The sequence below is a fragment of the Neomonachus schauinslandi genome, chromosome 3 (assembly GCF_002201575.2).
Source record: "Neomonachus schauinslandi chromosome 3, ASM220157v2, whole genome shotgun sequence".
In the NCBI taxonomy this organism is placed as follows: Eukaryota; Metazoa; Chordata; class Mammalia; order Carnivora; family Phocidae; genus Neomonachus; species Neomonachus schauinslandi.
In genome coordinates this window covers 186,656,034-186,682,614 of record NC_058405.1, presented here as the reverse complement: position 1 = coordinate 186,682,614, position 26,581 = coordinate 186,656,034, and the positions used below count along the sequence as shown (strand labels likewise).

Genomic DNA, 26,581 nt, shown 5'->3' with positions numbered 1-26,581 from the left:
CTAGACTATCTAGCTAGAAAAGTTCCTCACACCTAGTCTACTCTCTCTGCAAAGCCCTCCTCCTCCTACCCCACCTGCTGCCTCCTGGGAAATGCTCAGAAATGGCTCCCCACTCTCCTCTGTCCTTTACACACCTCAGAAATGTTAACAGGCACAGAAGTAATATCATTTTTAAAAATAAAAAGAACCAGGAACGCCTGGGTGGCTCAGTCAATTAAATATCTGACTCTTGATTTCAGCTCAGGTTATGATCTCAGGGTCGTGAGATCAAGCCCTGCATCCCGCTCCATGCTCTATGTGGACTCTGCTTGAGATTCTCTCTCTCTCCCTCTCCCTCTGCCCCTCCCCCTGCTCTAGCTTTCTAAATAAATAAATAAAATCTTTTAAAATAAAAATAAAAAGAACCAGAATAATTCTAAAAATTCTGAACATTTACCACCTAAACTTCCAAGGAGTCCCAGGTGGAAGAAGGTGTAGATTAAATTGGGATTTCTGAACATCTGGTCCAAAGCTTCTAGGTAGACATCGCCCATTGCTTAAGGAGGTTTTCAACTCACTAGAAATGCTGTTTTCAAAATTCTACACTTGATACAAAACCTCATACATCTACCTTGCATTTACAACATGAAATGTATGTTGATTACTCTCTAAATATGCTCACAGGAAACTTTGAGGGGAAAACTGTTCACAGCTCTCTTAATGCCAGATTAACCAGAGTTCACAGCAATTCCTGTGAGTGTGGCCAAGCAATAAAGGTATGGTGGCCAGGGCTGAGCCCTCCTGGGACAGACTCAGGTCATGGTTATAAAGAATAAAGAATCTGGGGCGCCTGGGTGGCTCAGTTGGTTAAGCGACTGCCTTCGGCTCAGGTCATGATCCTGGAGTCCCTGGATCGAGTCCCGCATCGGGCTCCCTGCTCGGCAGGGAGTCTGCTTCTCCCTCTGACCCTCCCCCCTCTCATGTGCTTGCTCTCTCTCATTCTCTCTCTCAAATAAATAAATAAAATCTTTAAAAAAAAAATAAATAAAGAATCTGACTTCAACATGATATTGTCAGCAAGAAATTTTAATAAACAAGACACACCCTTTAGTAATTCCTTCTCAGGACTTCTTTGATTGTGTCATCCTTGTTTTTTGGGGGGAGAGGTTTTGGTTTTGGGGGTTTTTTGTTGCTGGTTGTTTTGGGGGGATTTGTTGTTGTTTTTTAGAGAGGGAGAGTTGGGGGGGCACGGGATAGAGGGAAAGAGAGAATCCTGAGCAGGCTCCATGCCCACAGACGCAGAGCCAGATGCAGGGCTCGATCTCGTGACCCTGAGATCATGACCTGAGCCGAAATCAAGAATCAGAAGTTTAACCGACTGCACCACCCAGGTATCCATGTCATCCTTGTTTTTAATTGTCTGTCCCAAAGGTGCTCCTTGTAAGGCTGACTTCCCCATGAGCTGGCCCCATCACAGAGCCAGTGTTCAGGCCAGAGCCTCATGCCATGGTCTTTCTCCCACGTGACCTCACAGACCTCCGCCTGTCCCATCCCTCCTCCTGTCCCATACCTCAGCATCGCAATTCCTGAGGAGGGTGTCCCTGTTGGAGACCATGCCCCAAGCCGCTATGCCAATGGCTACAATGTTCTCCTCTGAATTCCTGCTGATGGTGTTGTCTCTCACCACCTCTCCGATGTACTTCATCAGGCCATAATGGGTGCCTCCAGTGAGAATCCAGGCGCCTGTCAATGAGGGAGGAGAGCAAATGCTCAGCTGGCTCTGAGTAAGCTTCCCATCCTGGGCTCACAGACCCCTGAAGAAGCCCCCACCATCTGAGCACCAGGACGCGACACTGCCAGCCACCCCTTGCAATGGGCTTTGCCGAGGACCCTATGAAGAGGAAGGAGAAGAGGATCTTGGGAGGCGTTCCTAAGAGATGTTGGTTTAAAAAAGATACAAATTCTGGACCCCATGCTTGATCCAAATCATCAGATCCTCCAGGGGGCGGACGGAGCCAGGGAATCTGCATCCCTAACCAGCCTTGCCAGTAAATCTTGTTATGGAAAATAAATGCTGGGCCCGAGCTTGTGAGCAAGTTAAGGCAGTGCCGCCACAGAAAGCAGAGCACTCGGCTCCCAGACCCCTACCCTGGTGCCATGACCCTGGTGCCTACCATGTAGCTTTACTTTATAATTACACAATTTTGCACACCGGTATGTTAAGGTTTATGTTTGATGATCTTCACAATGTCAAGGGGTTTGCACATTTTTTTCCAGAAATGAAGTAAAGAAAATACTTATAAAATATTATTTAGCATTATAATAGAATCTAAGTTGGAAGCGACCCTGATCTAATGTACTACCCAGGCAAGAATCCAGCCTGAGGATGGTCCTGGCATGTCTTGATTAGCCCTGGTGATGGAAGGCTCAAGAGGCTCCGGGTGGCCCTCTCGCCCAGTTGCTAGAAAGTCCCTTTGCTCACTGTTTGTCTCCATTCTGTAATTGTACTACTCTCTTCAGCGATAAGAAACAGGTTTAGTCATCTCCCAGATAAAAGCCCTTCCAATATTTTAAGGTATAAATGCAGCATGGTCCTTGGGATTGTCCTACCCGATTCCTGCAACCATTTCTCACAGGACATGAACTGCAGACCCTCGGCACCTGGTCTCCTTCCTCTAGACAGATTTTAGTTGTCAACGTTTCCCTTTCACACCAGGCAAGAGGAAGTGAAGCCAACGCAGAGGACAGGAGACTGTTAACATCCAGCACCAGCCCCTCCCTTCATCTGACTGGAGGTACGCAGGCCAGGGCTATTATCTGTCTCGTTCTGTTATATTCCCAGCACTTAAAACAATTCCTGACACATAGTAGGCATTTTATCGGTATTCTGAATGAATGATGTGTGTTCAGGATTTAGTAGTAAGGAAGCCGAGCTGCTCAGTTTCATAATAAAGTAACGTCCTACTGCCGCTCCCTCTGGTGGGTCAGGAAATGGAGAACAAATGGGAACAACATCCGGGTTTCTTCTTTTTTTTTTTTTTTTTTAATTTTGGTCTATATAATTTTTTTTTTTAAGATTTTATTTATTTGACAGAGAGAGACACAGCGAGAGAGGGAACACAAGCAGGGGGAGTGGGAGAGGGAGAAGCAGGCTTCCCGCCGAGCAGGGAGCCCGATGCGGGGCTCGATCCCAGGACCCCGGGATCATGACCCGAGCCGAAGGCAGACGCTTAACGACTGAGCCACCCAGGCGCCCCCCGGGTTTCTTCTTGACGTTAAAAGAATACTCTTATCTAAAATAAGACGTGTCCTTAGCCCTGTCAGTTAACTAATATTCTTAACGAAGAAATTTTTAAAATAATAGGCTTTGATAAACTGAACCTAATCGTGAGGAAACATCATATCAAATGAAGGGACAGTCTGCAAAAACGATTTGTCTATATTCCTCAAAGTGGCCTGAAAGACCAAGAAACTCTGCAGAACAATCCCAGATGAAAAAAAGCTTTTTGGTTTGCAACGACATGGAAAGCTAAATTCAACGGAGTCCATTGAGGGGGAAAAAGGGGGATTTTTGTTTGTTTGGTTCATTTTTTGGTTTGAGGGGGTTTTGGTTTTGGGGGGTTTTGGTTTTGGGGGTTTTGTTTTGTTTTGTTTGCTTACAAGGACAATGTTGAAACAATTAGCAAAATTAAAGTATGGGCTGTTCTTTAGATAACAGTATTGGGCAGCTAACTTTCTCAGGTTTGAAAATTGTACTGGGTTATGGGAGAGAACACCCCTGTTCTTGAGAGATTCATGCTGACATACTTAGGGGCCAAGGGCATGATGCCTGCAATTTACTCTCAAATGAGTCTTTAAAAATCGTAACATGAGACTGTTTTTTGGAAAGTAATAAGACAAATGTGGGAAACTGTTAATAATTTGTGATTCTAAGTGAAGGGTGTACAGATGTGCATTATATGATCCTTTCAACTCTTCTGTAGGTTTGAAATTTTTCATAATAAAAAAATTAAAAAGAAAAAATTAAAAATTCAGCACTAGGCTGAATATTTCAGGTAACAAAGCCACAGTTACTCGTCTTCATCTCAATCAAACTCTCACCTGGTGCTTACAACCTGCCAAGCACCATCGCTATTTCCAAGGGTGAATCACAGCTCTCGAAATTAAATAGCAAAGAAATGAAACTTTCCTTTTCGATTCGGCAGAGTATTTTCTGCGTACAATTTTATATGTAGAAACCACTCAATGAAAACCTTAGACGATTCAAGGAAGCAAAAGTACCCACAAGGACGCACCTTGACGCTTGTGACCCCCTACCATCACCCCCCACCCCCAAGCCCCCCACCACCACCTGCCAGAGCTCCCTGTCTGTCCATTCATTTGATTCACAGATCGTGATTAATCGTGTACTTCTAGAGCGTCTAGATTCTGTGCAGGAACTGCATTTGGGGACTCGGTTCCTTCCCTGAGGACGAGGAAGCCCAGCCTCCACCGAGGCAGCGCACTGCCCCCCCCCCCCCCCCCCCCCCCCCCCCCCCCCCCCCCCAGGGACCGCCCGCACCTTTGGACTGCGCGATGTAGATGAGGCGGCTGAAGATCTTGCGCATGCGTGGCTTCAGGGCGAAGTTCTTGGCACCGCCGGTCACAGAAATGACAAGGTTGGGCGTTTTCAGGTGCCAGTGCTGGGTCAGCAGCTCATAGAGGGTCTCCGCGTCCGTGTCACAGGACAAGCGGATATACTGCGGGGAAGAGGGCAAGTGTCCGGGTCGGCACCTGTCCTCCCAACCACCTGTTCCTGTGGGAGGGGCGAGGCGCACGGGCCGGCAGCTAAGGGGGTCCCCACCGGGAGGTGGAAGGAAAGCAGTAGGCTGGGGGGGTGCCACCGACGGGTCATCCGGGCCAGCTGGAGAACCCGGAATTTATCCTAAGGGCCGTGGGGCGCCTGTGAGGTGCTTGAAGCAGAGTAGAAACAGGACGGGATTTACATGTTCGGGAGCCCTCCAGCGCCAGCATTGACTAGGGACCGAGGGACAAGACCGAGGTAAGAGAGCTGAGGGCAGGCAAGAGATGGCCACTGGGGCCCTGGGAAGAGACAGCAGTGGGCCACCTTCCAGGGCTGCAAACACAGGGCTTGGGGGTGCAGGAGTGTAGGCCCAGGCTTTCCAGCTGCCTAGGGATGGTGCTGCCATGGAGACAGAAGACCCCCGCGCATTTGAGGATACCACTTCCCGGTCATTAAACCTTGTCCTAAGGCCGGGTGGACAAGCCTAAAATGTGGGTGTGTAGAGCGAAATGTCACCTTATTCAGGGCCATATGTATTCTCAAGACTGCCATAAGCTAAACTAAATGGGACAAGGCGTAAAAAGGTTCACGGGCCTTTTGTAGTAGCGGGGCTCGGCGCAGATGTAATAGGCCTGCAGTGCGCTCAGGGGAAGGCCTCTGAGCAGCAGCCAGTCACGAGCTGAGTTCTCCAGTGGCACATAACCTGATCACAGCTTTGCGACTCTTACAAGGTTTATCTTTTCCTGCCATCGTTTTCGCATTGACTACCCATTTCTCCTGCCTCCACACTATGAGCCAATTCAAGGTAACTCAAGGTAGTCCAGGTTGTATGAATTAGCTGAAGTAGAAAACCTTTGCTTACCTTCCCTTTCTTCCCCAGGGTCTCAAACTGAATATCCCCGAAGGCATCGGTCGGAAATTCCTTGGTGTGTTTCTTGTAACTCCACTTCTCGTTGGGGTTGATCTGCGTGCCTTCCACGTGCTGGTTCTGGGCATAACCACACTTGCACACACTGTCCCTGAGCGGGGTGATGTCGGCAGGAAGGAACAGATTTCATCATTCATCGCATTTTTAGAATAAGCTACACATTATTAGCTTAAAAAACAGGAAAGAGATCTGACCATCAAGTCTTATTTTCCGACTTTTTTCATCATCTCAGTGGATTGTTTAAGAGCTATCTATGTTGGTGTTTTATCCCTGTTGTCTATTGTCCATACCCCAAAAAGCTGGCTCTATATTGAGAGCTGGGATACAGGAGTGCCTTCACAGAGTCTGCCTCTGCATACAGAGCCATGAGGTTATTATGGGATTAAGCCTTAGGAATCTGGAGATCATTTATGTAGCTTCCCACATGGTTCATAACACGCAGGAGCCCTGAGTGCTGGCCCTGCCAGTGTGCCCGGCCAGTAACGCTCTCCTGAGGTGAGGTGAGCCCTCCTTCCTGGGGATGGTACTCACTGGAGACAGTGGGTCCCCTGGCAGGGACCCAATGTGATCCAGAAATTAGAGAGACCATCCTGTCCATACTGGACATCAGCTGCTTGGGAGACTTTCAATCATTTGGGCTAGACAAGGACAAACTGCAGTAAATGAACACTATTTCTTCCCATGAAAAGTGCTGCAGAACTAAAATGTATGTGTTTGTTAAGGGACACGTGTGCACCTACGAAGTTGGAGGAGGATGAAAAGATAGGCAGTAAGAGGTAAAGGATTGAAAATCTGCTCTGAGGCGGGCCTAGGCGAAACTCACCGCACCCAGGGAATAACTGGATGGGACGCCTGCTCTCCTGTCTGGGGGACCGCACAGTTTAGTGCAGAACAAGCAAACCCCTCCTTTCCCCCAGCACAGCCCCCCCCCCTCCTCTCAGGGTTGCTGAGAGGGTGGGAACAATGGCACACCCTCTATCGAGTGACTTTTAGGTACATGCAAATCAAGGAATAGCAGAGGCAATGGCAACAGAAAAGAAGAAAAATGCAGTTTAAAAAAAATGTAAAAATACATGCCATGGCTACTTGGTTGCTCTATCCAGAGCTGCGTTGCATCTTGACCATCATGTCTCCAAAGAGATGAATAAAAGCCACAACAAAAATGTGAATATGGCCAAAGCAACTCTCCGTTCTCCCAGTTTCTTTCTGCCTGCCCCACCCACTTGGCTCCCCCTATTCTCTCTCTCTCCCATCAGTTTTTGGACAAGAGTCAGAAGGTGCTAAGAATTCAAGGGAGCCATGGCCGGTGGAGAAGCAGAACAGCATGAGTGACCAAACATCCTGATCTGCCCAGAACAATCCGAGTTTATATCTGCTGCCCTAGCCCGAGTAGGGTCGGAGCCTGCATCCTGCTTATCAGTGTTCCAAGTCTCAAAATAAAGTATGTAGTCACCCTAACCACCAACATGCTAGAAAACTTGCCCCCTCTGGCAGACATAGGCCTGTGACCCTTAGCACACTTGTGCAGTGCACAGCCTGGGCAACTACATGTGGTAACTCTGAAGCAAGGATTCCCTGTGCAGCCTGGGTCAAATAAAGGTATACAACAAGCTGAGAAACTCTGTTAGGGTTTGCTTCTAACTAGACTCTGTTTATCTTCTATTCTCTGCTCTTGGCATTCAACTAATATCCTCCAAATGATGAAGGCATAAATGAGTAAATACATTGATTTAGTCTTCTTGTATATAGTTTGAATCCTCATCATTCCTCGGTGATTTTTGTGAAGTAAGTTTTTTGTTTTGTTTTGTTTTGTTTTTGCCTTCCAGAAGGTGAGTTTAAGCATACATAGCTGTTACATATCTGCCACAGGAAGGACTATATTCTCAAGGTCTTCTTCACTGATAAGCTTATTTGACAAAATGTAGAATTAGTTCTAAAAACACTTCATGGTAGTAGATCACATTTTCATTTTACAAAATGATAATAGTGGCATGCTTTTCTATGGCAGCTTCTAAAAATACAATGGAGCAAAAACTAGTTTGGGGAGGAGGTTTTATGATTGCCCCAGAAGCAGACAGATTCTAATTGTGACCGAGATTCTATTACGTGGAAGCAATTGGCCTCAACTGTGTTACATGAAATGAGTTACTCTGCTAACAGAGATCGTTTTGAAGTGCTGGAAGCCCAGGGTAACTGCCAAAGCCACACAATGAAGACCTTAGATAGCGAGGAACAAATATGTTGTGGCAGGAATCCTCACAAGCAGCTCACCCTCCTAAGGGTGAGGCTGTGAATGATTCATCAGTGTGAGTTCCTGCTGGAGAGTACACATGTGACAGGGACCCCAGCGAGGCTGTCCCTGCTCTACAATCCCATCTACACCACTGGATTGAGACAAGCCTTTTCTTGGGTTCTGTGTGGCATTACTGTTTCCTTATAGTAAATCAACCCTTTTGGGTTAAGCTAGCTTGAGTTCCTTGTAACTCAAAGTCTTAATTACTATAGAGTATGGAAATTATCTGTGTTCAAAATGTATGTCAGACTTTCAGTATTTTCCAGGGCTATAAAAACTGAGGTAAAGCCTGGATCCAAAATCCCTCCTTCAGCAGTAATCGCGCCTCCTTTCTGGAACAGTTTGCGGGGCATCACGCAGTTTGGCCAAAAAAAGAAAGACAACCAGAATCGACCTCAACTTCCTCAGTCCTTTCTCTTACTCAGTCCCTTACTTGGGGTACTTACTCAGCTCTCTTACTGAGCCAAGGCTGCTCCCCAGTGGTCTCAGAGTCCTCCCACTAGAGTCCAAGTTGGCTTCCTCCTCTCTCTACGGTTACCATCTTGCCACCCACTGGGGTCCGTCCACACCCACCAAAGCTCATTGCAGGATGGGAAAGAGAAGTCTCTGCCCCACCTGTTCTTCCTATAACTGAAGATAGACTCTTAAGCCCTTTTCCCTTTTAAGGGTAGGGGTGTGCCTCAGGTGACCTTGGCTGAGAGAACTGTAGGCTCCATCCTGATGGTCTGCAGGCTGGTAGCCCTCTAAGCGCCAATCTGCATGACTTGGTTTACAAATGGAGAGGAGGCCAGGAAGGCACTAGGAGATACCTACAGGAGAGATGGGGTGACAGAGAAGAGAGATGGAGTGGACAGGAGGACACCAGGGCCCTCTCAGCTCAAGTCTGAATGCTATAGAGCTACATGTCAGTAAGGTAGCCTTTAGCCACATGTGGCAACGTTTAAATTAGTTAAAACTGAAATTACATGCATCCAGTTCCTTGACTGTATTAGCCACATTTCAAATGCTCAAGAGCCACCTGTGGCCAGTGCCTACCATATTGGACAGTGCAGATATAGGATATTTCGATGACATGACAGAAAGTTCCATCGCAGTGAGCCGCTCTAGAGAAAGTCGAGTCCTCCCTATTTCTAGCTAGAATGCAGCATGGCCAGGGCAGTGAGAACAGAAGAGAGCAAACCCAGATCAGGGGCTTACAGCCTCAGGAGTGCCAGGACACAGCCCCTAAGCTGGGCAGCAATGTTTCAGAAGGCCTTCACCAGTAGGGGCGATGGTTGGGCATCATTCTCCAGTGACTACTCGAGAAATAGACATCCACAAGGGGTAGAGCAGAGAAACTTGAGCAGTCTGGGCGTAGCACATATGAGCAACCCCAGGGATTCTCTGGGGAGACTTGGACAGCCTATGTCAGCTTGTGTGGCAAACCAGCAAATTCGGGGTATCAATATTAATGGTCACTTCATTTGATTTCCTTGTCCAGTGGGTAATTTGGATGACACAGAGTATTCCTACCACCTATGGAGATATAATAGTAATAAATACGGGGAATTCCAAAGAGTAGAGTCTTGACCCTGGTCTACAACCTTGTGCCCTTCTAGAAGGGAACCAGAAGACCCTGAGGTGTTCCTGTCCTCTGCTTGTGTTGTTGAAGATGGGGGCTGCTCACCACATCTCCCTTTGTTTTGGGCCAGACTCAAGCTGTAATCAAGCACTTTAAGGTGGACAGCTATAGGTTTCCCTACCTTGCATCCATTTCCTGTTCTGTTAGTAGGAGCACCCCGATTTTCCTTTGAGGAATCCTTCCTTTCCACACGGGGTCCATGTGGACACAACACCCAAGCCTGGCCAATCAACATATCCTATTCCCCAGCCCCAGGGACAAGTTTAGAGGTGGGTACACGGCCCAACTAAGACCAAGAAGAGCCATGAACATCAGTCCAGAATTTTTGGAGGATTTGCTAAAAATGAGGCCCTCTTTCCCCCACTGGTAAAATGGTAAGCTGGTAACATGTCAGATATGGTGACCACTTTGCCACCACTTGTGAAGAGCCTGCCTACCCAGAGAACAACAGAAATGACAGGTGGGAAGAGACAGAGTCTCTGCGCCATTGAGCCCTGGCTCTGGTTGTGCTTTTCAGCCAAAAGTTCCCATTACTACCCCTTTCACTTAAACCAATTAGACTGGATTTCTGTACCTAAGAAATTGCTGATGAATACTGTCAGTCTGAGGCAGTGTCGTTCTTAGAAAGGGTGGGGGCAGGAGATAGAAAAAGCACACAAGCTAGGAATCAGAAAACCTGGGTCCAGTCCCTCATCCCTCTCCCACTGGCAGTGTGACCTTGGGTAAAATACTGAACTCTTGGGGCTCACATGTCTTGTCTGTCAAGTGATAAGAACAGCTAACTTGGGGTGCCTGGGTGGCTCAATTCATTAAGTGTCTGCCTTCATCCCAGATCGTGATCTCAGGGTCCTGGGATCAAGCCCCACATCAGGCTCCCTGCTCAGCGAGGAGTCTGCTTCTCCGTCTCCTTCTGCCCCTCCCCCAACTTGTACGCTGTCTCTCACTCTCTTTCTCTCTCTCAAATAAATAAATAAAATCTTTTTTAAAAAGCAGCTACCTTGAAAAGGGGGTAGTGGTAGAATTAGCAATCAAGTATGTAAGTCCCCATGACATAGTAGATGCTCAATATATATTTGTTGAGTGAATGAATGAATCCAAACTGTATTTTCTACCAGTCAAACAATAGATTAACAGCAAAATCTTTCATTGAAACCATTCCGGGAATAAATAGCTGACTCATGAAGTTTGTACTCTGTCAAAATGACTCATGATGAGTAAGTTTCCACCAGCGACAAAATAGAGATTCTTAGTTTTTCTGATGTTCATTTTCTAATTGACACAAATCAAGAAAATGCATTTATTAAGGCCTTTTTATGCTCTGTGGCACTATGGTAGGTATTTTGTGTGCTACTGCATTGAATCCTTGCCACAACCCATGAGGTATACTTTGCTAGCATTTTAGCATCAGAGAATTTGGTTCAGAAAGAAGAATAATTGGCTCCAGGTCATGCAGCGAGCAGGCGGCCGAGCCAAGGTTGGATCCAGGGCTGGTTCCAACGCACCTGCTCTTACTTGTTCTTACATCCTTCCTCTGTTGGCTGCCTCAGCTCAGCAGAAGGTCAGTGCTTTAATTATAAACTACAACAGCAACTATCCAACCAATTAATAGCTAGATTCTTTCTCCTCTCAGCCCCAGGCAACAGAGGAAAGGCAGAGGGACAGGATGAGAGGGGGGTAGCACTAAAATTATCTCTTTGGGTCCAGGCGCATCTTCAAAATCAGCAGTCGGTCCATTCACTCACTCGCTCATTAGCTAACATTCATCGAGCACCTCCTGCATTTACAGCTGCTGAGGGCCGCTCTCCGTGGCTTTTGAAACCCAGCCTTAATGCTCCAAAACACTTGAGACTCGGAGTAGATGAACACCCTATTGGATGGGAAGGCCCAAAGTCAACAGCCTAACAGAAGAGCCAGATTGCCCCACACGCTCATTCTTGGGGTCATCTGCCAAGCACTACAGCACAACAACCTTCAGGTGGTCACTCAGGTGGGCTCTCAGGCTCATGGGAACACTGAAGGGGGCAACAGCCTCTCTTGGAGGCTCTACCAACTATTGGCCAAAGCTAAAAATATGAAACGAAATGATACCGCTCTAGGGACTCACTCTAGGGACCAAGTCCAAGCTACTTGCCAAATTCTTCCTGCTCACCCACCATTTCTGAGAATTGCAAGATGAAAACAACTTTAATAATGAACTAGTAAACATTCGTTTTTTCATTGTAATGGTTGTTAATAATTTATTTTCCAACATGGAAGCAAAAACGGAGGGAAAATCGTTGCTTACGTGGCCTTGGAATCTTTGGTAAAGAAGACACATTCCCGTTTCTTAAAATTTGCTTGAATAAAATTCACCAAGTCCTTTGGAGAAAGAACATTAGACAGCATATCACTAATTTATTCTCACACACTGCTGTCATTAACAAATACTAAATGTGATCTATACCTACTTCAAAGGTTTCAAGAATTTACCACATATTCATAGCACCCAGCATCCGTTCATGTTTTTAGAGTACAATGGTTTTTAAAAGAGGCATACATTTAAGTTTTTATAACTAAATGCAAATTTTTATACGAGTTAACTTGGCGTTATCTTGTAATAAATGTCATGATACACATACAAATTGTGTTTTTCCGTCTCTAAGACTACCAAGGGAATGTAAGCATTTGTTGATAGTTTAGCATAAATAATGTATCAAAGCAGATTCTCTTTCCTCTTACACTTGCTTTTCAAAAGAAGACATATTCCAAAGACTCCTTAAAGGGTTGTGTTTCCTCCCCCATGGACAAGGTGGTAAGGCATATCCGGGACCTCATTCTGATAAACAACCACAAGTTCCTATACACCAAAGGCTTCCCTTCAGATGCAAAAGCAAACTATTTGGAAAGACCTGAAGAATACATTGGAAAAAACTACACTCCTCAAGTGGGAGAATATAATTGCAATACACACTGATCATCACAGGATTGGTAGATAGACTATCTACCAAGGACTTGAAATCACTAACAATAGGACCAAGGGGAAAATGACAAGAGGCATGAGCATGCATCGAATAAAAGAGGACACAAAAATAACCCATAAATGTGTGAAGAGGGCTCAGCCTCACCAATAATGAAGCTACTGTGAAGGAAAACCACAGTGACTTCCCATTGCACACACACCAGGTTGGAAAAATCAAAAAGGCAGCTGACACCAAATGTAAGGCAGTGGGGCCTCACGCCCACTAGGGGTTAGTATGAGTTGCAAACAGTTAAAGGGCTTCAGAGAAAGCCCCGTCTCAGGGCCCTCTGTCTCCACCACCTCCTGCTCCACCCCAGGACCCCCACGGGTAACTGCACCCCTGCCCTGCTCTTCTGGCCTCATCCCCCCCACATCCTCCAGGACCTGCTTAAGTTCCCGTCCTCACGGCACCAGCCCTGCACCTCCCCCGCCATGTCCCTCTCCGCGTTGAAGAGAAGGACTTAGATTCAAGAATCATTTGCGCAGCCCTGCAGGGCTGGAGGCAAGAACACCAAGCACGAAGCAGGAAAACGAGTGTTAACAGCTCAGTATTGTAAAGTGCACCAGCCGCCCATTAACAAACACATCATGTAACAACGTATTAAGGTTAAGGTTACAACTTTTAAAATAAGGATGCTGGGAAAACAACACAGAAGAGAAAATGTTTCCACGTGTGACCCAAACAGCCCACAGAAGAAAACACTATACGGTACGAGCTTTTTAAAAAAGCAGTGGGCCCCCTAAATAACATAATGGCCAGAGTGCTGCCTTCTGACGTGACCAGGCCGCTGGGGACTCACGCTTTCGCTGTAGAACACGTCTGTGCTCCGAGACACGCTGGAGTACAGGGTCCGGGTGCTGTCCATCGTGCCGTTCCTTCTGTTTCTCATGCTGAGCCTGGCCCGTTCAAAGGACATCTTGTCTGTGGAGAATGGGGCGGGGCAGGGGGGTTAGTTTGAGTTGCAAACAGTTAAAGGGCTTCGCAGAAAGCCCCGTCTCAGGGCCCTCTGTCTCCACCACCTCCTGCTCCGCCCCAGGACCCCCACGGGTAACTGCACCCCTGCCCTGCTCTTCTGGCCTCATCCCCCCCGCATCCTCCAGGACCTGCTTGAGTTCCCGTCCTCACGGCACCGGCCCTGCCACCCGCCCCTGATGTCCCTCTCCGAGGCGGGGTCCCGCATCGCAGACCACCACACTTGGGAGGTTCGCAGTAGCTACTTCCAGCTTAAGGGATTTGGAGTAAAGGGAACGGAAAGAACAAGCCCTAACGATGGCTTATGTCAGCTAAAGGAAGGGGCCGGACTCTGAGCAGGATCCAGGCCCTGATCCACCCCGTGGTGGCAGGGGCCGAGGGCCTGGGTGTCCAGGTCGCCCTGAGACTCAGAGCCGAAACTTGGGCCCCAGGGACACCCGGCCATTCCCTCTCAGGCCTGGCAGCTGGCCTTTAGTCCGGGAGACGCAGAAGCCTCAGCCACCACCGGGAGGCTTCCGAGGCTGCCCCAGTTCTCCTCACACCCGGACCCTCCCATCCCAACCTGCAGGGGCGCCCTCCGACCCTCAGCCCGGGCTGCAGACAAAAACCACCAATGGCTACTCCATCCACATCCCTGTGTTGTCTGGCAGACACAGTAGACACAACATTTCTAGAACGAAAGCCTCATCCTTCCTGGTCTCCCTGAGTCTCCTCCTCTGACACCAAGCCTCCCCAGCTACCCATGCCAGCCGTCCAGTCACCAAGAGCCAGTCCCACCTCCTTCCCCCTCACCAGCCTCTCTAGTGGCCCCCGGGGTCCCACCCTCTGTCTGGAACCCTCTCCCCAGATCCCCTGTCTGCTCGTCTTCTGTGCATCCTCCAGGACTCACGTGTGCACCACTTCTCTGGGGAAGTGCTCTGTGACCCCCCAGGACCCGGACCCGGACCCGGGGGCACGTCCTGGTGACTGGTCCTGCAGCACCTCTACCCCCCACACAGCCGTGGGAGCCCTGATTTGTTTAATGATTTGTTTGGTCTCCGGGCCAGATCTCTCTGGTTCAGCACTATAATCCCAGGACCTGGCAAGGTGCGCAGAGTAGATCTGTACAAATATTTAGTGAGTGAATAATTTAAATGAATAAATAACAGCCCCTCCCAAACCCTAAATCCTCCTGCAGCTTTCAAACTGCTTCCACATAGCCTTCTAGAACCCCTGGATGTGGAGAGGCCTAGACCTGCCGCTCAGCCACATGTTCCTGACCCTCAGCCCCGTGGGCCTGACTTCTCCGTCCCAACTGCCCCTCCCAGGCAGCCTCAAAAGTCTCCCACACCACAGAGTCTGGAAGCTTCTTTGAAACCCATTCAGAGCAGCTGGTACAGGCTGTTTAAAACGACGAGTGCTTTTACTTCTCTCCCCAGACATTTCAAAGAGAGGCCCCGAGTATTAATTGGTACTTTACATACATTATTGTAAAACCACAGATCAATCCTGCAAGGTATTTACTGTGATCCCCATACAGAAAATTGCTTCTAAGTAGGGCACCAACGGTCAGGAAATGATTTCATTTGCCTCACAATGAAAAACTGCTTTCTTCGTTGCAACAGGAAATGGTGTATTTTTGCTTTTTTAGTCACACTTCAAACAAGAAATGAGCAAGTCGCGTGAGACGTGCAGTGGGCTGCCCCTTTCTGACACGTCAAATGCCTACATTAGATATTCATTTCCAACTGCTTTCCTGAACCCAGCTGATGTTCAGGTTGACTGATTATGAGTTTGGGCTTTCTTTAGGACGTCTTACATCCCAGGGGCTCCAGGAGTTCATCCGCCGCCTGAACACGGTCAGGAGTTAAGGTGTGGATGAGAGAGTCGCTGGGGCATCAGGGGAAGGGACAGAGGACCAAAGGCCATGGGCAAAGGTCAGAAGAGGCCACAGGGGAGGGCCTGGAGAGCAAAAGGAGATGATCCATAGCCCCCCTCCCCAGGGAACCTTGGGAAAGGGCAGGTAAATTGGATAGGACCATAGCCAGGAGGGGAGGGAGGAGTGAAAGTCACACCAGGTAGGAGCGTCTGGGTGGCTCAGTCGTTTAGGAGTCCTACTCAGTTTCGGCTCAGGTCATGATCTCAGGGTCCTGGGATTGAGCCACACATTGTGCTCCATACTCATTGGGAAGTCTGCTTGAGGATTCTCTCTCCCTCTCCCTCTCTCCTCACGTGCTCTCTCTCTCTCTCTAAAATGAATGAATAAGTCTTTAAAGAAAAAAAGAAAGTCACATTAGGGATAAACCAGTCGATGCATCAATGCATCGTGTGCTAAGGAAAATTAACAAAGTCGTACCACCAGGCAGAACAGTACAAAACCCAGTAGAAAAATAGTCTAAGGGCTAAAATCCAAATCCACTTTAGAGAGAACACAGATTGCTAGTAAACTCAAAAACAGACTAAGCCTCCCTTGTCATAAAAGCCCAACAACAATGAAACACCAAGAGGAGATATTTTCAGATGGTAGTATTTGATGTTGGGAAGAGGGTGATGAGACAGACGCTTCCAGATGACTGGGTGGGGTGAAAACCATTTTACTGCCTGCAAAGCAACTGGGCAATGTGTAGCAAGGCACTTTAATATTGTTGACCGAATGAACTGGCTTCGGGAACCCTAGATAAAAGAAACAGTCAGAAACACACACAAAAAAGTTGTACTGAAGAGCTATTCATTGCTGAGTTATTTCTAATAGGGACCATTGAAAGCAACCTAAATTTCCATTAATATAACATTCCACCCAAAAGAAATAAAAGGGTGGAGTCATTAAGGGGGTATAATTCAAGGGCATGGAGAAATTATTAGGATCTGTTGCAAGTAGAAAAAGAAACAGCAGAAGGCAGGAATTCCTGGCAGTTAAGAGCTCCCGCCTCACAGACAGGGGCTTGGGTGAGACACTAAACTGTGAACCTTGAGTGGGTCCTTCCCTCTCCCAGCTCCTTATAAAGGTAGCTCAGTGTCCACAGGAAAGGCAGCTCCAGCTGTAGGGAAGATAAGTGCCTCCTGGCTAATGTGTGGAAGGCACCCAAGAGTAAATACACCAAAATGCTAGTCATTATATGCTAACATAGGGGGTGGAATCGTGAGTACTTCTTCTTTTTTTTTTTTTCCTTTTTATATTTACCAAAGTTAAATACATTGCTCGTGTAATCTGGAAAATATACTTAATAAACAGGATAAGCATCTAGAGGCTGGGCAAGGAGAAGATAACCAGTGACCAGGGGTTTCAGCAATAGGGGGGTTGAGAGAATGTGTAGACAACCAGTGTAGACCTCCCCTCCACGGGAGCAAATGGGAGGAGGGGCCGGCAGCTGATTCGTTGGGTCCTGTTTCAATCTTGCAAGAAGAAAACTAGCAGACAGGGAGAGATAAAAGCACAGGGCAGATGTGACAAGTGTAAGAATAACGGAGCGTGGAGCAGAAGGGCTTTGTCGGGCAGGCAGATCCCCCCCTAAAGTCATCAATCAAAGATAGATAACCAATTGAAGGTCAAAGGAAAAGAGAGCCCACAACAACATAATAAATACTGATGAAAAACTTTGATGGTTTTTCCCTCTCACGTCATATTGTCTGAAATCCTTCCTGGACAAGGAACTGATTGATTGATGTTCCGACCGCAGCACCTGGGTCCTACCTGGCCTGCCTGAATCTGACTCCAGAGAAGAAATGGGGACAGCACACAGGGGTTCAGGGCTTCACTCAACAGCCAAGTCTAGAGAGTGGTTTTAAAAGGGGTCCTTGGGATGTCTGGGTGGCTCAGTCAGTTGAGCACCCGACTCTTGATTTCAGCTCAGGTCATGATCTCAGGATCATGAGATCAAGCCCTATGTCGGGTTCCACACTCAGGGGGGAGTCTGCTCAAGTTTCTCTCTCCCTCTCGCTCTGCTCCTCCCCCCACCCCCATGGGCTCTCTCTCTTTCTCTCTCTTTCTCTCTCTCTCTCTCAAAAATAAAAAAAAAATCCTAAAAAATAATTAAAAATTAAAAAAATAAAAGGGGGTCCTCAGGGACTTCCTGCTAAGAGGGGCTCAGGGACCCACCACCCACATTAGTGGGAGCAGTCCTGCCTTCATCACATTCTGGTATCCAAGGTCCTAGAAGGTCCCCTCTGGGGACCTTCTGCTGCCAAATAGCAGCCTGGAACATCTGCTCTAGAGCCTTGGTCTGCTCTGCACACCTGCACAGGCAGATGGGGGACACCTGGAACCTCAGTCTCTTGGAATGGATAAGAGAGCCACCACTGTCATTGAGGAAGAATAAGTTTATAGATGGTTTACCAAGCTCCAAAGGTGATGGATTTATTCATGACAACCACAACAATCAGGAGTTGGAGTTTCACACACAACTTGGGAAATATGATGGTGTAACTCTAAAACTGTAACACAACGTAACAGGATACAGCATTCGATATCCACCATATGTAAGTATATGGTCTTGAAGCCTCTCCAGAATTCCTACTGGGATACTACTTCTTTCCATGGATCTGATTTGCAGTATTTGGCATTCACATGAAAGAGGTACTGGCATTCCACCCATTTGGAGGACACCGGAGTAATGATGCTTAAAAGTACAAGTTTCAAGTCTAGGACCATCCCCTTATTTTATCTTCAACTCTGAGTGTTATTTCTCTAAACTAATGGAACTCTCAACTCGAAATTGGAAAACTAAGTCAAGAAAATGACAGCCCATGGTGTGGATGGACCTCACCTGATAGAATCCACCAGTAAGTTGGTGGGAATGCAAGCTGGTGCAGCCCCTCTGAAAAACAGTATGGAGTTTCCTCAACAAGTTAAAAATAGAGCTACCCTATGACCCAGGAATTGCATGACTAGGTATTTGTTCCAAGGATACAAATGCAGTGATTCAAAGGGGCATGTGCACCCCAATGTTCATAGCAGCAATATCCATAATAGCCAAACTGTGGAAAGAGCCAAGATGTCCATCGACAGATGAATGGATAAATAACATGTGGTATATATGCATACAATGGAATACTACTCATCCATCAAAAAGAATGAAATCTTGCCATTTGCAACAATGTGGATGGAACTAGAGGGTATTATGCTAAGCGAAATAAGTCAGTCCGAGAAAGACAAATACCATATGCTCTCACTGATATGTGGAATTTAAGAAACAAAACAGATAAACATAGGGGAAGGGAAGGAACTATAAAATAAAACAAAACCAGAGAGGGAGGCAAACCATGAGAGACTCTTAACTCTAGGGAACAAACTGAGGGTTGCTGGAGGGGAGGGGGGTGGGGGGATGGGGTTACTGGGTGTTGGGTATTAAGGAGGGCACTTGATGTAATGAGCGCTGGGTGTCATATGCAACTGATGAATCACTAAATTCTATCTCTGATATTAATAATACAGTATATGTTAAATTGAATTTAAATAAAAAATTTTTAAAAGAAGAATCCACCAGTAAAATGACAGCAAGAGCGCCCCACATCTTTAATATCATACTTGCAAAGGATGATTTCATGTCACGCACACACTCAATTCACTGTGCTGTTCTCAAAAATCACGGGGTCGGTGAACACATCAGGAAAGTTCGAACATCACGCCACAGGCCAGGAAGTCCAACTTTCAGGCAAAACCAAAAGACTTGTCAAAATACTTGCCCTTAGTAATGAAAAATTCAATGTCAAGAGGAATGCAAATCAACACACGGAGAACCATCTATTTATATAATCTAACTTTGAGGGAAAGAAGACTGTGTGACAGAAAAAAAACAAAAACAAAACAACAGCAAAGGCTTGAGGTCAGGAAAAGCCACACTTGAGGCTGACCAGCAGCGTCCCCTGGTACATGGTGAGCATCACATGGGACGAGCCCACAGCAGCTCGGCCTGGTGCTTAAGTGACGTCAGCACTCCTGTCCTTACTACCCCTACTAGTGTGGGGACTTCCTAAGAAGAGTGAATAAGGTGTCTCAGGAAAAGCAAAGTGGCAGAAAAGATTACTGACACAGAACCATCGCCACCTTCTCCCCTGCCTCATCCACCAAGGAAACGTGTTTCATCTGCTCAGCTCCTGGGACCCATGTGGAGTGAAAATGGGGAGTAGCCCAAAAAAGCTGAAAAGATTTACATTCAAAAGGACCTAGAGACAGTCCCAGGAGAACAGATGTGGAGAAACAGGAGGAGGAGACGAGAGATGGTAGGGGTGTGGTGAGGAGAGCCAGGCACGCAGGCTGGATGGGTCAAGGGCTGTCACCATGAATAAGGTTGTGGCAAGATAGGTGGACAGCATCTTTTCGATGCTTTCCTGAGTTCAACCATTCCTATCAGTTATCTCAAGCTGTGTCGGAAATTATCTCAGAATATAAGTACTAAAAACAACACATGCTTTGATCTCAGAGTTTCTGCAGGTCAGGAACCCAGGCACAGCTGAGCTGGGCTCTCTGCCATCCAGGTACCAGCAGGGGCTGGGTCTCATCTCAAGGCTGGACAGGACAAGGCCCTGCTTCAAGCTCACATGGCTTGAGTGAGGGTTGAGTTCCAAGGTCCTCAGGACCTCACTGGCTGGTGGCTGGTGGCTGGAGGCTGGAGACTGGAGGCCACCCGCAGTTTCTGGCTCTGTGGGTCCTCCAACGTGGAACTGGCTTTGTCAAAGCATGCCAACTGATAAGGCAACAGAGAGGATCTGCCACAAGGCAAAGTCACAGGCCGTGTAACCTAACCATGCAAGGGACATCCCAAATCACCTTTGCCATGTTCTACTGTTAGAAGCAAGTCACTGGGTCCCGCCAGCATCCCAGGGGAGGGGACCACACACGGGCAGGAACACCACGAGCCGGGGGGGCCTTCGGGTCATCTCAGAAGTCTGCCTACCACTGTGCCCTTGCGTTCATACTTATTTCCAATGGTCTTGCTCTGTCGGATCTGAGTATCTTTTGAATAAGACATTGCGCCGAGACCGGCCATAAGACTCCTCAATTTTACTTGGGTCCCATACATGTGAAAATCAGATGCAGGATCCCTAAAATATCAGACTCCGCAGCAATGCTAAGGAGGAAATCCGAGTAGCTTTAGGAAAGAATGACAGAGCCCACAGCAAACCTGACTCTTAACGGCAAAAAGTCGGCATTGGGTCAAGTTTGCTCACCTGCTGCGACCTTCAGGTCACTCTCTGAGCTACTCCCCACCCCCACCCCCGCCCCCACCATGGTGGTCAATGTAATCTGGGATTTAGACCCAGCTTGTTATTATCAAGCTATTCTTTTTAGATTGTATATTTTCATGCATGAGAATAATTTTTATTTGCATATTAATTTTAATTTACATATTAATTTTATTTACATAATTAATATGTAATGTGTACATATTAATTTATTTACGTATAATTTTATGTAATTTAATTTACATATGATTTAGATCCTCTTCACGAGTCACTGGTGTCCCTGCCCAGTGGAAGACCATTCGCACCTGACTTGTCCACCCTGGACTCATCGGTCCGCATCAGGAGGAAGTCCCTGGGGATGATTTCAGTGGAGCAACTCCTAGGAGGTGTACGTGAGGAGATTTTTATTCACGTGAATGTCTTTTCGCCCGTGGACAGCTTGACAACGCTTTCCCCCCACCGTAGAACCTGTTCCGTTCTTACTAGACTTTCGATCTGGTCAAGGAAAACCCTGAGGGCAGCCTCATTTTTACTCTTTCTGGCCAACATTTATCTGCTTTTGCCCCTTATTCTTAAATGCTAATTTTTTATTGACTCTTACTAGATAGTGACCTAAAATTTTTATGTTGACCATGTGCTCTTTTTACGAGCAGATTCAAGTTTGGTTCTTTTGTTGTTTTGTTTTTTGCAGCCCTGGATACCTTGTTGTTGTCGTTTTGGGCTCTGATCACAGCCCACCCTGGGTACAGATGGCTCGAGGGAGAGTGTTGCCGCCCCAGTCTTATAATGTGTAATGAAGGCAGTTGGGACGAAGAGAGAAGGGTGGACGCTCAGAAAAGGTCACTGTCTAGTAAGAGTCTTCAGTACAAAAAAAAAAAAAAAAATCGCACTGAGTCTCATGCCAGGCAAAATTAATCGTCTTACAGGTGTCCTGGTGAAATTATTCAAGGATAAGAATAAACACAAAATCATACAAAGAGCACAGCAGAAAAAAAATATATGGGACAAGAGGAAAGGGAGTAAGGCTGGCATCAAACTTCTGCAAGCTAGAAGATGAAGCATCTTTGGATTTCTTAGAGGGAAAAGACTGGATCTAGGAATTATGTCTTCAGCCAGTTCATCTGTGAATGTGGCAGAGGGGCAGACCCGGGAATTGCAGGAGTGGGTTAGAGAGCTGTCCCCACAATTTCAAGTAGTTCTGGAAGGGGGTGGGGCGTGGGGGGAACGAACCTAAATAATAAATGGAAAACACGGGGTACCACTTCTTTTCTTCACAGTTTAAATTTTTGTTTTTTCCTCGGTACGCGAAGTTTTGAAGAGACTTACTAAAATATTGCTGAATACCAAGGAAGCAAAGAGCAAGACAAGAGCAGAGGGTCGAAGGAGAGGGTAACGCTGGTGACTGTGAGGGGCTGGTCCGGGACCTGGGAAGCCAGCCTGCAGGGCTGATAGAACCTAACTGCAGCCTGATCTTGCTGGGGGCCAAGGCAAAGGTATGAACGCGGTCAGGTGCAAGCAGGACCCAACCACATGCCCTGAGACAGCCGCCAGGGTACCAAGACCACCTGCGTCAGGGGAGGGGGTGGGGCAGGATGGGCGGGACTATAAAGGGGGATCTTTCCAGTGATGCAACCGGTCCAAAGCTGGACTGTGGAGGCGGCTACACTATTGGACTCCTGCTAAGAGTGAATAAAACTAGGGGCGCCTGGGTGGCTCAGTCGGTTAAGCGACTGCCTTCGGCTCAGGTCATGATCCTGGAGTCCCGGGATCGAGTCCCGCATCAGGCTCCCTGCTCGGCAGGGAGTCTGCTTCTCCCTCTGACCCTCCCCCCTCTCATGTGCTCGTTCTCTCTAGCTCATTCTCTCTCTCCAATAAATAAATAAAATCTTTAAAAAAAAAAGAGTGAATAAAACTATACACACACAAATGAGTACATGTAAAACCAGTGAGTAATCGGAGTAAGGTCTCAGTGTCAATGTCAGTTTCCTGGGTTTTGGTATCATACTAGAGCTCTGTGTGGTGTCGCCATTGGGGGAAATGGGTGAAGGATACATGGGACCTCTCGGTATTAGTTTTCCAACTTCCTGTGAATCTACCATGATTTCCAAATAATAATTTAAGAGGAAAATAACTCCTGGGTAAAAAGAACACCGGGGCCACATGGTGGGGGACATCCTAGACGGAGCCAGTAATGCCTACAGCACCAACCTGTGTGCCTATTCCCTGTGAAGTCCTGAAGGCAAGTGGAAGGTGCATCAGTAATGTAAAGCTCAGGGGAAGGGATTCCATGGTAGGCCAAGTGATGGGCCCCCGGGGTACAGATACCTAAGAGTCTGGCCAGATTTAGGACTTACTTGTTTAACTGTGTATGATCTTTGCTTTCATGTTTTTATCAGTATCTCAATTATTTTTATTTATGGTCCTTTCCCTCAAAGATTGCGGAGGGGTCTGATGAAATTAATGGAATCCTAGTACTCTGCTATGGAGATTGCCTCAGTAAAAATTAAAACCAAAATGGACTCTGAATTGCTGTTCACACTGTCACAGTTTCATAATACGACTGCGAAGATACTGATTCCCACGCGCATCAGGAGGGACAGCAGTTCCAACCTAAAGACTGACAGCATCTTCAGTTTCCCGCCCAGAGAAACACATATTCTCTGCACAAACCGAATTGGCTGGGCCCCCAAAAGTGCTCATCAGCTCTGGGGTGGCCCACAGACTCTGCATCTCTAACAAGTTCCCAGGTGTGGCTGGTGCTGCTGGTCGGGCGGGGGCGGAGGGGCCCCAGTGAGAGAACCACTGGGCTCACCCAGGACCCTGCCAACAGCACCAAGGACCCTCTCGTCTGCAGCTGTGATCCCAGCTCTTCAGAACTTGTAACTGGATCTTTCTAAGACACAAAGCACATAACTGGGATGATTCAGAGACCATATCGTATCAGTTTGGGCTTAGTGTGCTTTTGCGGTCATGGCTTGCATCTATGGACAATACAGTTTCATCGGGCCGTGAACAGCACCCTGACACTAAGCAGTGAATAAGAGCCATGTCTCCCGTAACGTCTCTTATGTTCCCAGTGCTATGCTCAGCGCTTAACATATATCAACCCTCAGCGCTCCTGTGAATTACATGATTCTTATTTTTCCCACTTAAACAGATGAAGAAACCAAGGCACAGAAAGGTTAAATAACTTCCTCAAAGTCACACAGCAGATCAGTAGAGGATACAGGATTCAAATTCAGACAGGCTGGCCTGAGAGCCCAATCCTTGAACATGAAGCTCTAAGTTTAATAAGTAGCTATTGTGTGCTACTTTAATACCTCTTTGGGAAGAGATAGATTGTCATTTATACTATATTAATACACCATTAAAATTTAAATCAAGGATTAGAAACCTGGTTTTGTTGGCCAGGGGTGAGGTTGGGCTAATACTATTTTTATTACTGATGCTCATAACTAATTTTAAATAATCTAGAAATCACCCATTCACAACAGAATACTCTTGTATCCTGTGAGCCCGTTGCAAAAACAAAACCAAAATCAAAAATCAATCTGTTCTGTTATTGTCCAAACACAAGAATGGCATGTGGCATATTTTTAAGATTATGGTTTACCTGCCTCTCGCCACAGTCAAACCAGTCCTGAGACGTCATTTTCAACCAGGATGTATATCTAAGTCTCCATATGGTAAAGGAGACGGGAGAAGTTTTCCTTACAAAGCACTGAATGAGAGGAACTGTGTCGTTCGTGCTCTGAAAGAATGTTCCAAAGGGCCCCATACCAAACCCCGGCCATCTCCACTCTTCATTCCCATCAATTATTCATTATAATGGTGAGTGTGACACTTGCGGAATGACACCATCGGAGAAATCTCAATTCCCATTCTGGCCTGAGGTACATGCAGGAACTACAGTGGACCTGCAAGGGTCAACGTGCACCTAGCCTCCCCCACCTCCTTCACCCTGGAGAACTGAGATGCATTTCCTTGTAGGAATTATCCCACTTTTCTAATTGCCATATTTTTGTCAGCCACATTTTTGAAGTTTGCATCGATGGGTTAAACCCCAACGGTGAAAGCCCAGGGGAGCTCCTAAATTCAATGATTCTGGTGTCTCCTGCCCCAAAGAGGAGAGGTGAGAGACAGGAGGTGAGTCCCGGCAGCAAATGAGCTGGAAGGTGCTATCTGCTGAGAGCCCCTCCACCCCCAGAATAAGGGGAAAGGCTGGGGGTCCCTAGGTGCCTGGATCCCATTTTCTTCACAGGTGCCAAGACTAATGACAACTCTTAGGCAAGACAAAAAAGATGAATAATGGGTGATACCAACTTTGTTCCAAATTTTAAAGAATTATAAATCAAAAGTCACAACCTTGAAAGAAAGTTCTTTACACTCTCAAGACACTGAGGAGCTGAAACCCCTACTGTAAGTGTACTTGTTTTCTGCTTAAGAATCTTAACTCTGGGGGCGCCTGGGTGGCTCAGTCGTTAAGCGTCTGCCTTCGGCTCAGGTCACGATCCTGGGGTCCTGGGATCGAGCCCCGCATCGGGCTCCCTGCTCTGCAGGAAGCCTGCTTCTCCCTCTCCCACTCCCCCTGCTTGTGTTCCCTCTCTCGCTGTGTCTCTCTCTCTGTCAAATAAATAAATAAAAATCTTAAAAAAAAAAAATCTTAACTCTGAAGAAGTCAGCATTGACAATCATGGCCTCAAAATTAGAGATAAAACCTTTAATTATTCATCCAACGCCTAGTGTTTCCCTTTTGCTTCTAAAGAATACAAGCCATGAGCATGTTTCAGAAGCTGCATGTAAAAATAAGTCAAATATACTTTTCTTCTTTATCAAAGACTGTTGACTGTTTGAATACATTCTTTCTTGAGGCTAATTTAGGCTCCATCATAGTCTTGATTTAAGAAAAACCTGTTTTGTGATGTCCTCAATAGGTCTGAGAACATAGGATTGGGACGCCTGGGTGACTCAGTCAGTTGAGCGGCTGCCTTCGGCTCAGATCATGATCCCAGGGTCCTGGGATTGAGCCCCGCATCGGGCTCCCTGCTCTGCAGGGAGCCTGCTTCTCCCTCTGCCTCTGCTTTTCTCTCTCTCTGTCTCTCATGAATAAATTTTAAAAAAAAATCTTAAAAAAAAAGAACATAGGATTGCTTTAGACAGTCAATTGCAGAGTTTAGATGCCAGTGAATTTTTTAGTAAAGCTCATTTGAGGAAATTTCTGATTCTGTCAATCAGGAAAAAAAAAAGCTGTAATTGTATTTTAAATCATTCAAAAACTTAGCGCAGTCTCCTACATCTCTAAATAAATCCAGCAAGTACTATAAATATCTGTGAACTAGCATTTATTGTTTATCCCAACAGCTCTTTGAGAAATTTCACCTTTTGTCTTGTTAGTTTCAAATCTTCATAGAAAATCTAAATGATGTCCTTGCCAAATATCCTCTATTCATACCAGTTCTACAAGTTACAGCAATTGCAACATTTATAGAGACATGAAAAGCGAAAGTTGATAACATACCAGTTGAGGTTTGTCAGGCAGGATTTGCTTTCACTGGAAAGATCCTGCTGGCCTCCCCGTCTTGCAGAGGAAGAAGGCTTTTATAACGGGAGCTTCCTCAGCCCCACCCTCCTCCCTGAGGCTCTTTGAAGAGGAGAACAAAAAAATTTAAGCCGCTGAGAGAAGACTCTTAAAGCCATGGTGTATGGTAGCAATTTGGTGATTGAATGTGAGTGACGAAGGCATAACTGTAGAACATGGTATTTTAAATGGTAATAAAGTAAACATAAACTTCCTTCTCTTGGCCCGTCAGTCCTAGTGTTAAGTCTCACTAAAATTTAATTTCTA

General features: G+C 46.7%; 1 protein-coding gene across 1 annotated transcript in view; it reads right to left on the bottom strand.

Annotated features, from left to right (window-relative positions):
- TRPM8 (transient receptor potential cation channel subfamily M member 8) overlaps positions 1-26,312 on the bottom strand; it is an 85,290-nt gene extending 58,978 nt beyond the window's left edge. Inside the window, exons 1-6 of the mRNA XM_021678949.1 lie at positions 26,255-26,312; positions 13,403-13,524; positions 11,889-11,962; positions 5,625-5,781; positions 4,541-4,718; positions 1,550-1,722 (exon numbers count right to left, since the gene is read on the bottom strand). Coding sequence (XP_021534624.1) covers positions 1,550-1,722; positions 4,541-4,718; positions 5,625-5,781; positions 11,889-11,962; positions 13,403-13,519 — 699 coding nt within the window. The 5' untranslated portion in view covers positions 13,520-13,524; positions 26,255-26,312. The remainder of the gene's footprint in view (positions 1-1,549; positions 1,723-4,540; positions 4,719-5,624; positions 5,782-11,888; positions 11,963-13,402; positions 13,525-26,254) is intronic.
- Between the last annotated feature and the right edge of the window lie 269 nt (positions 26,313-26,581).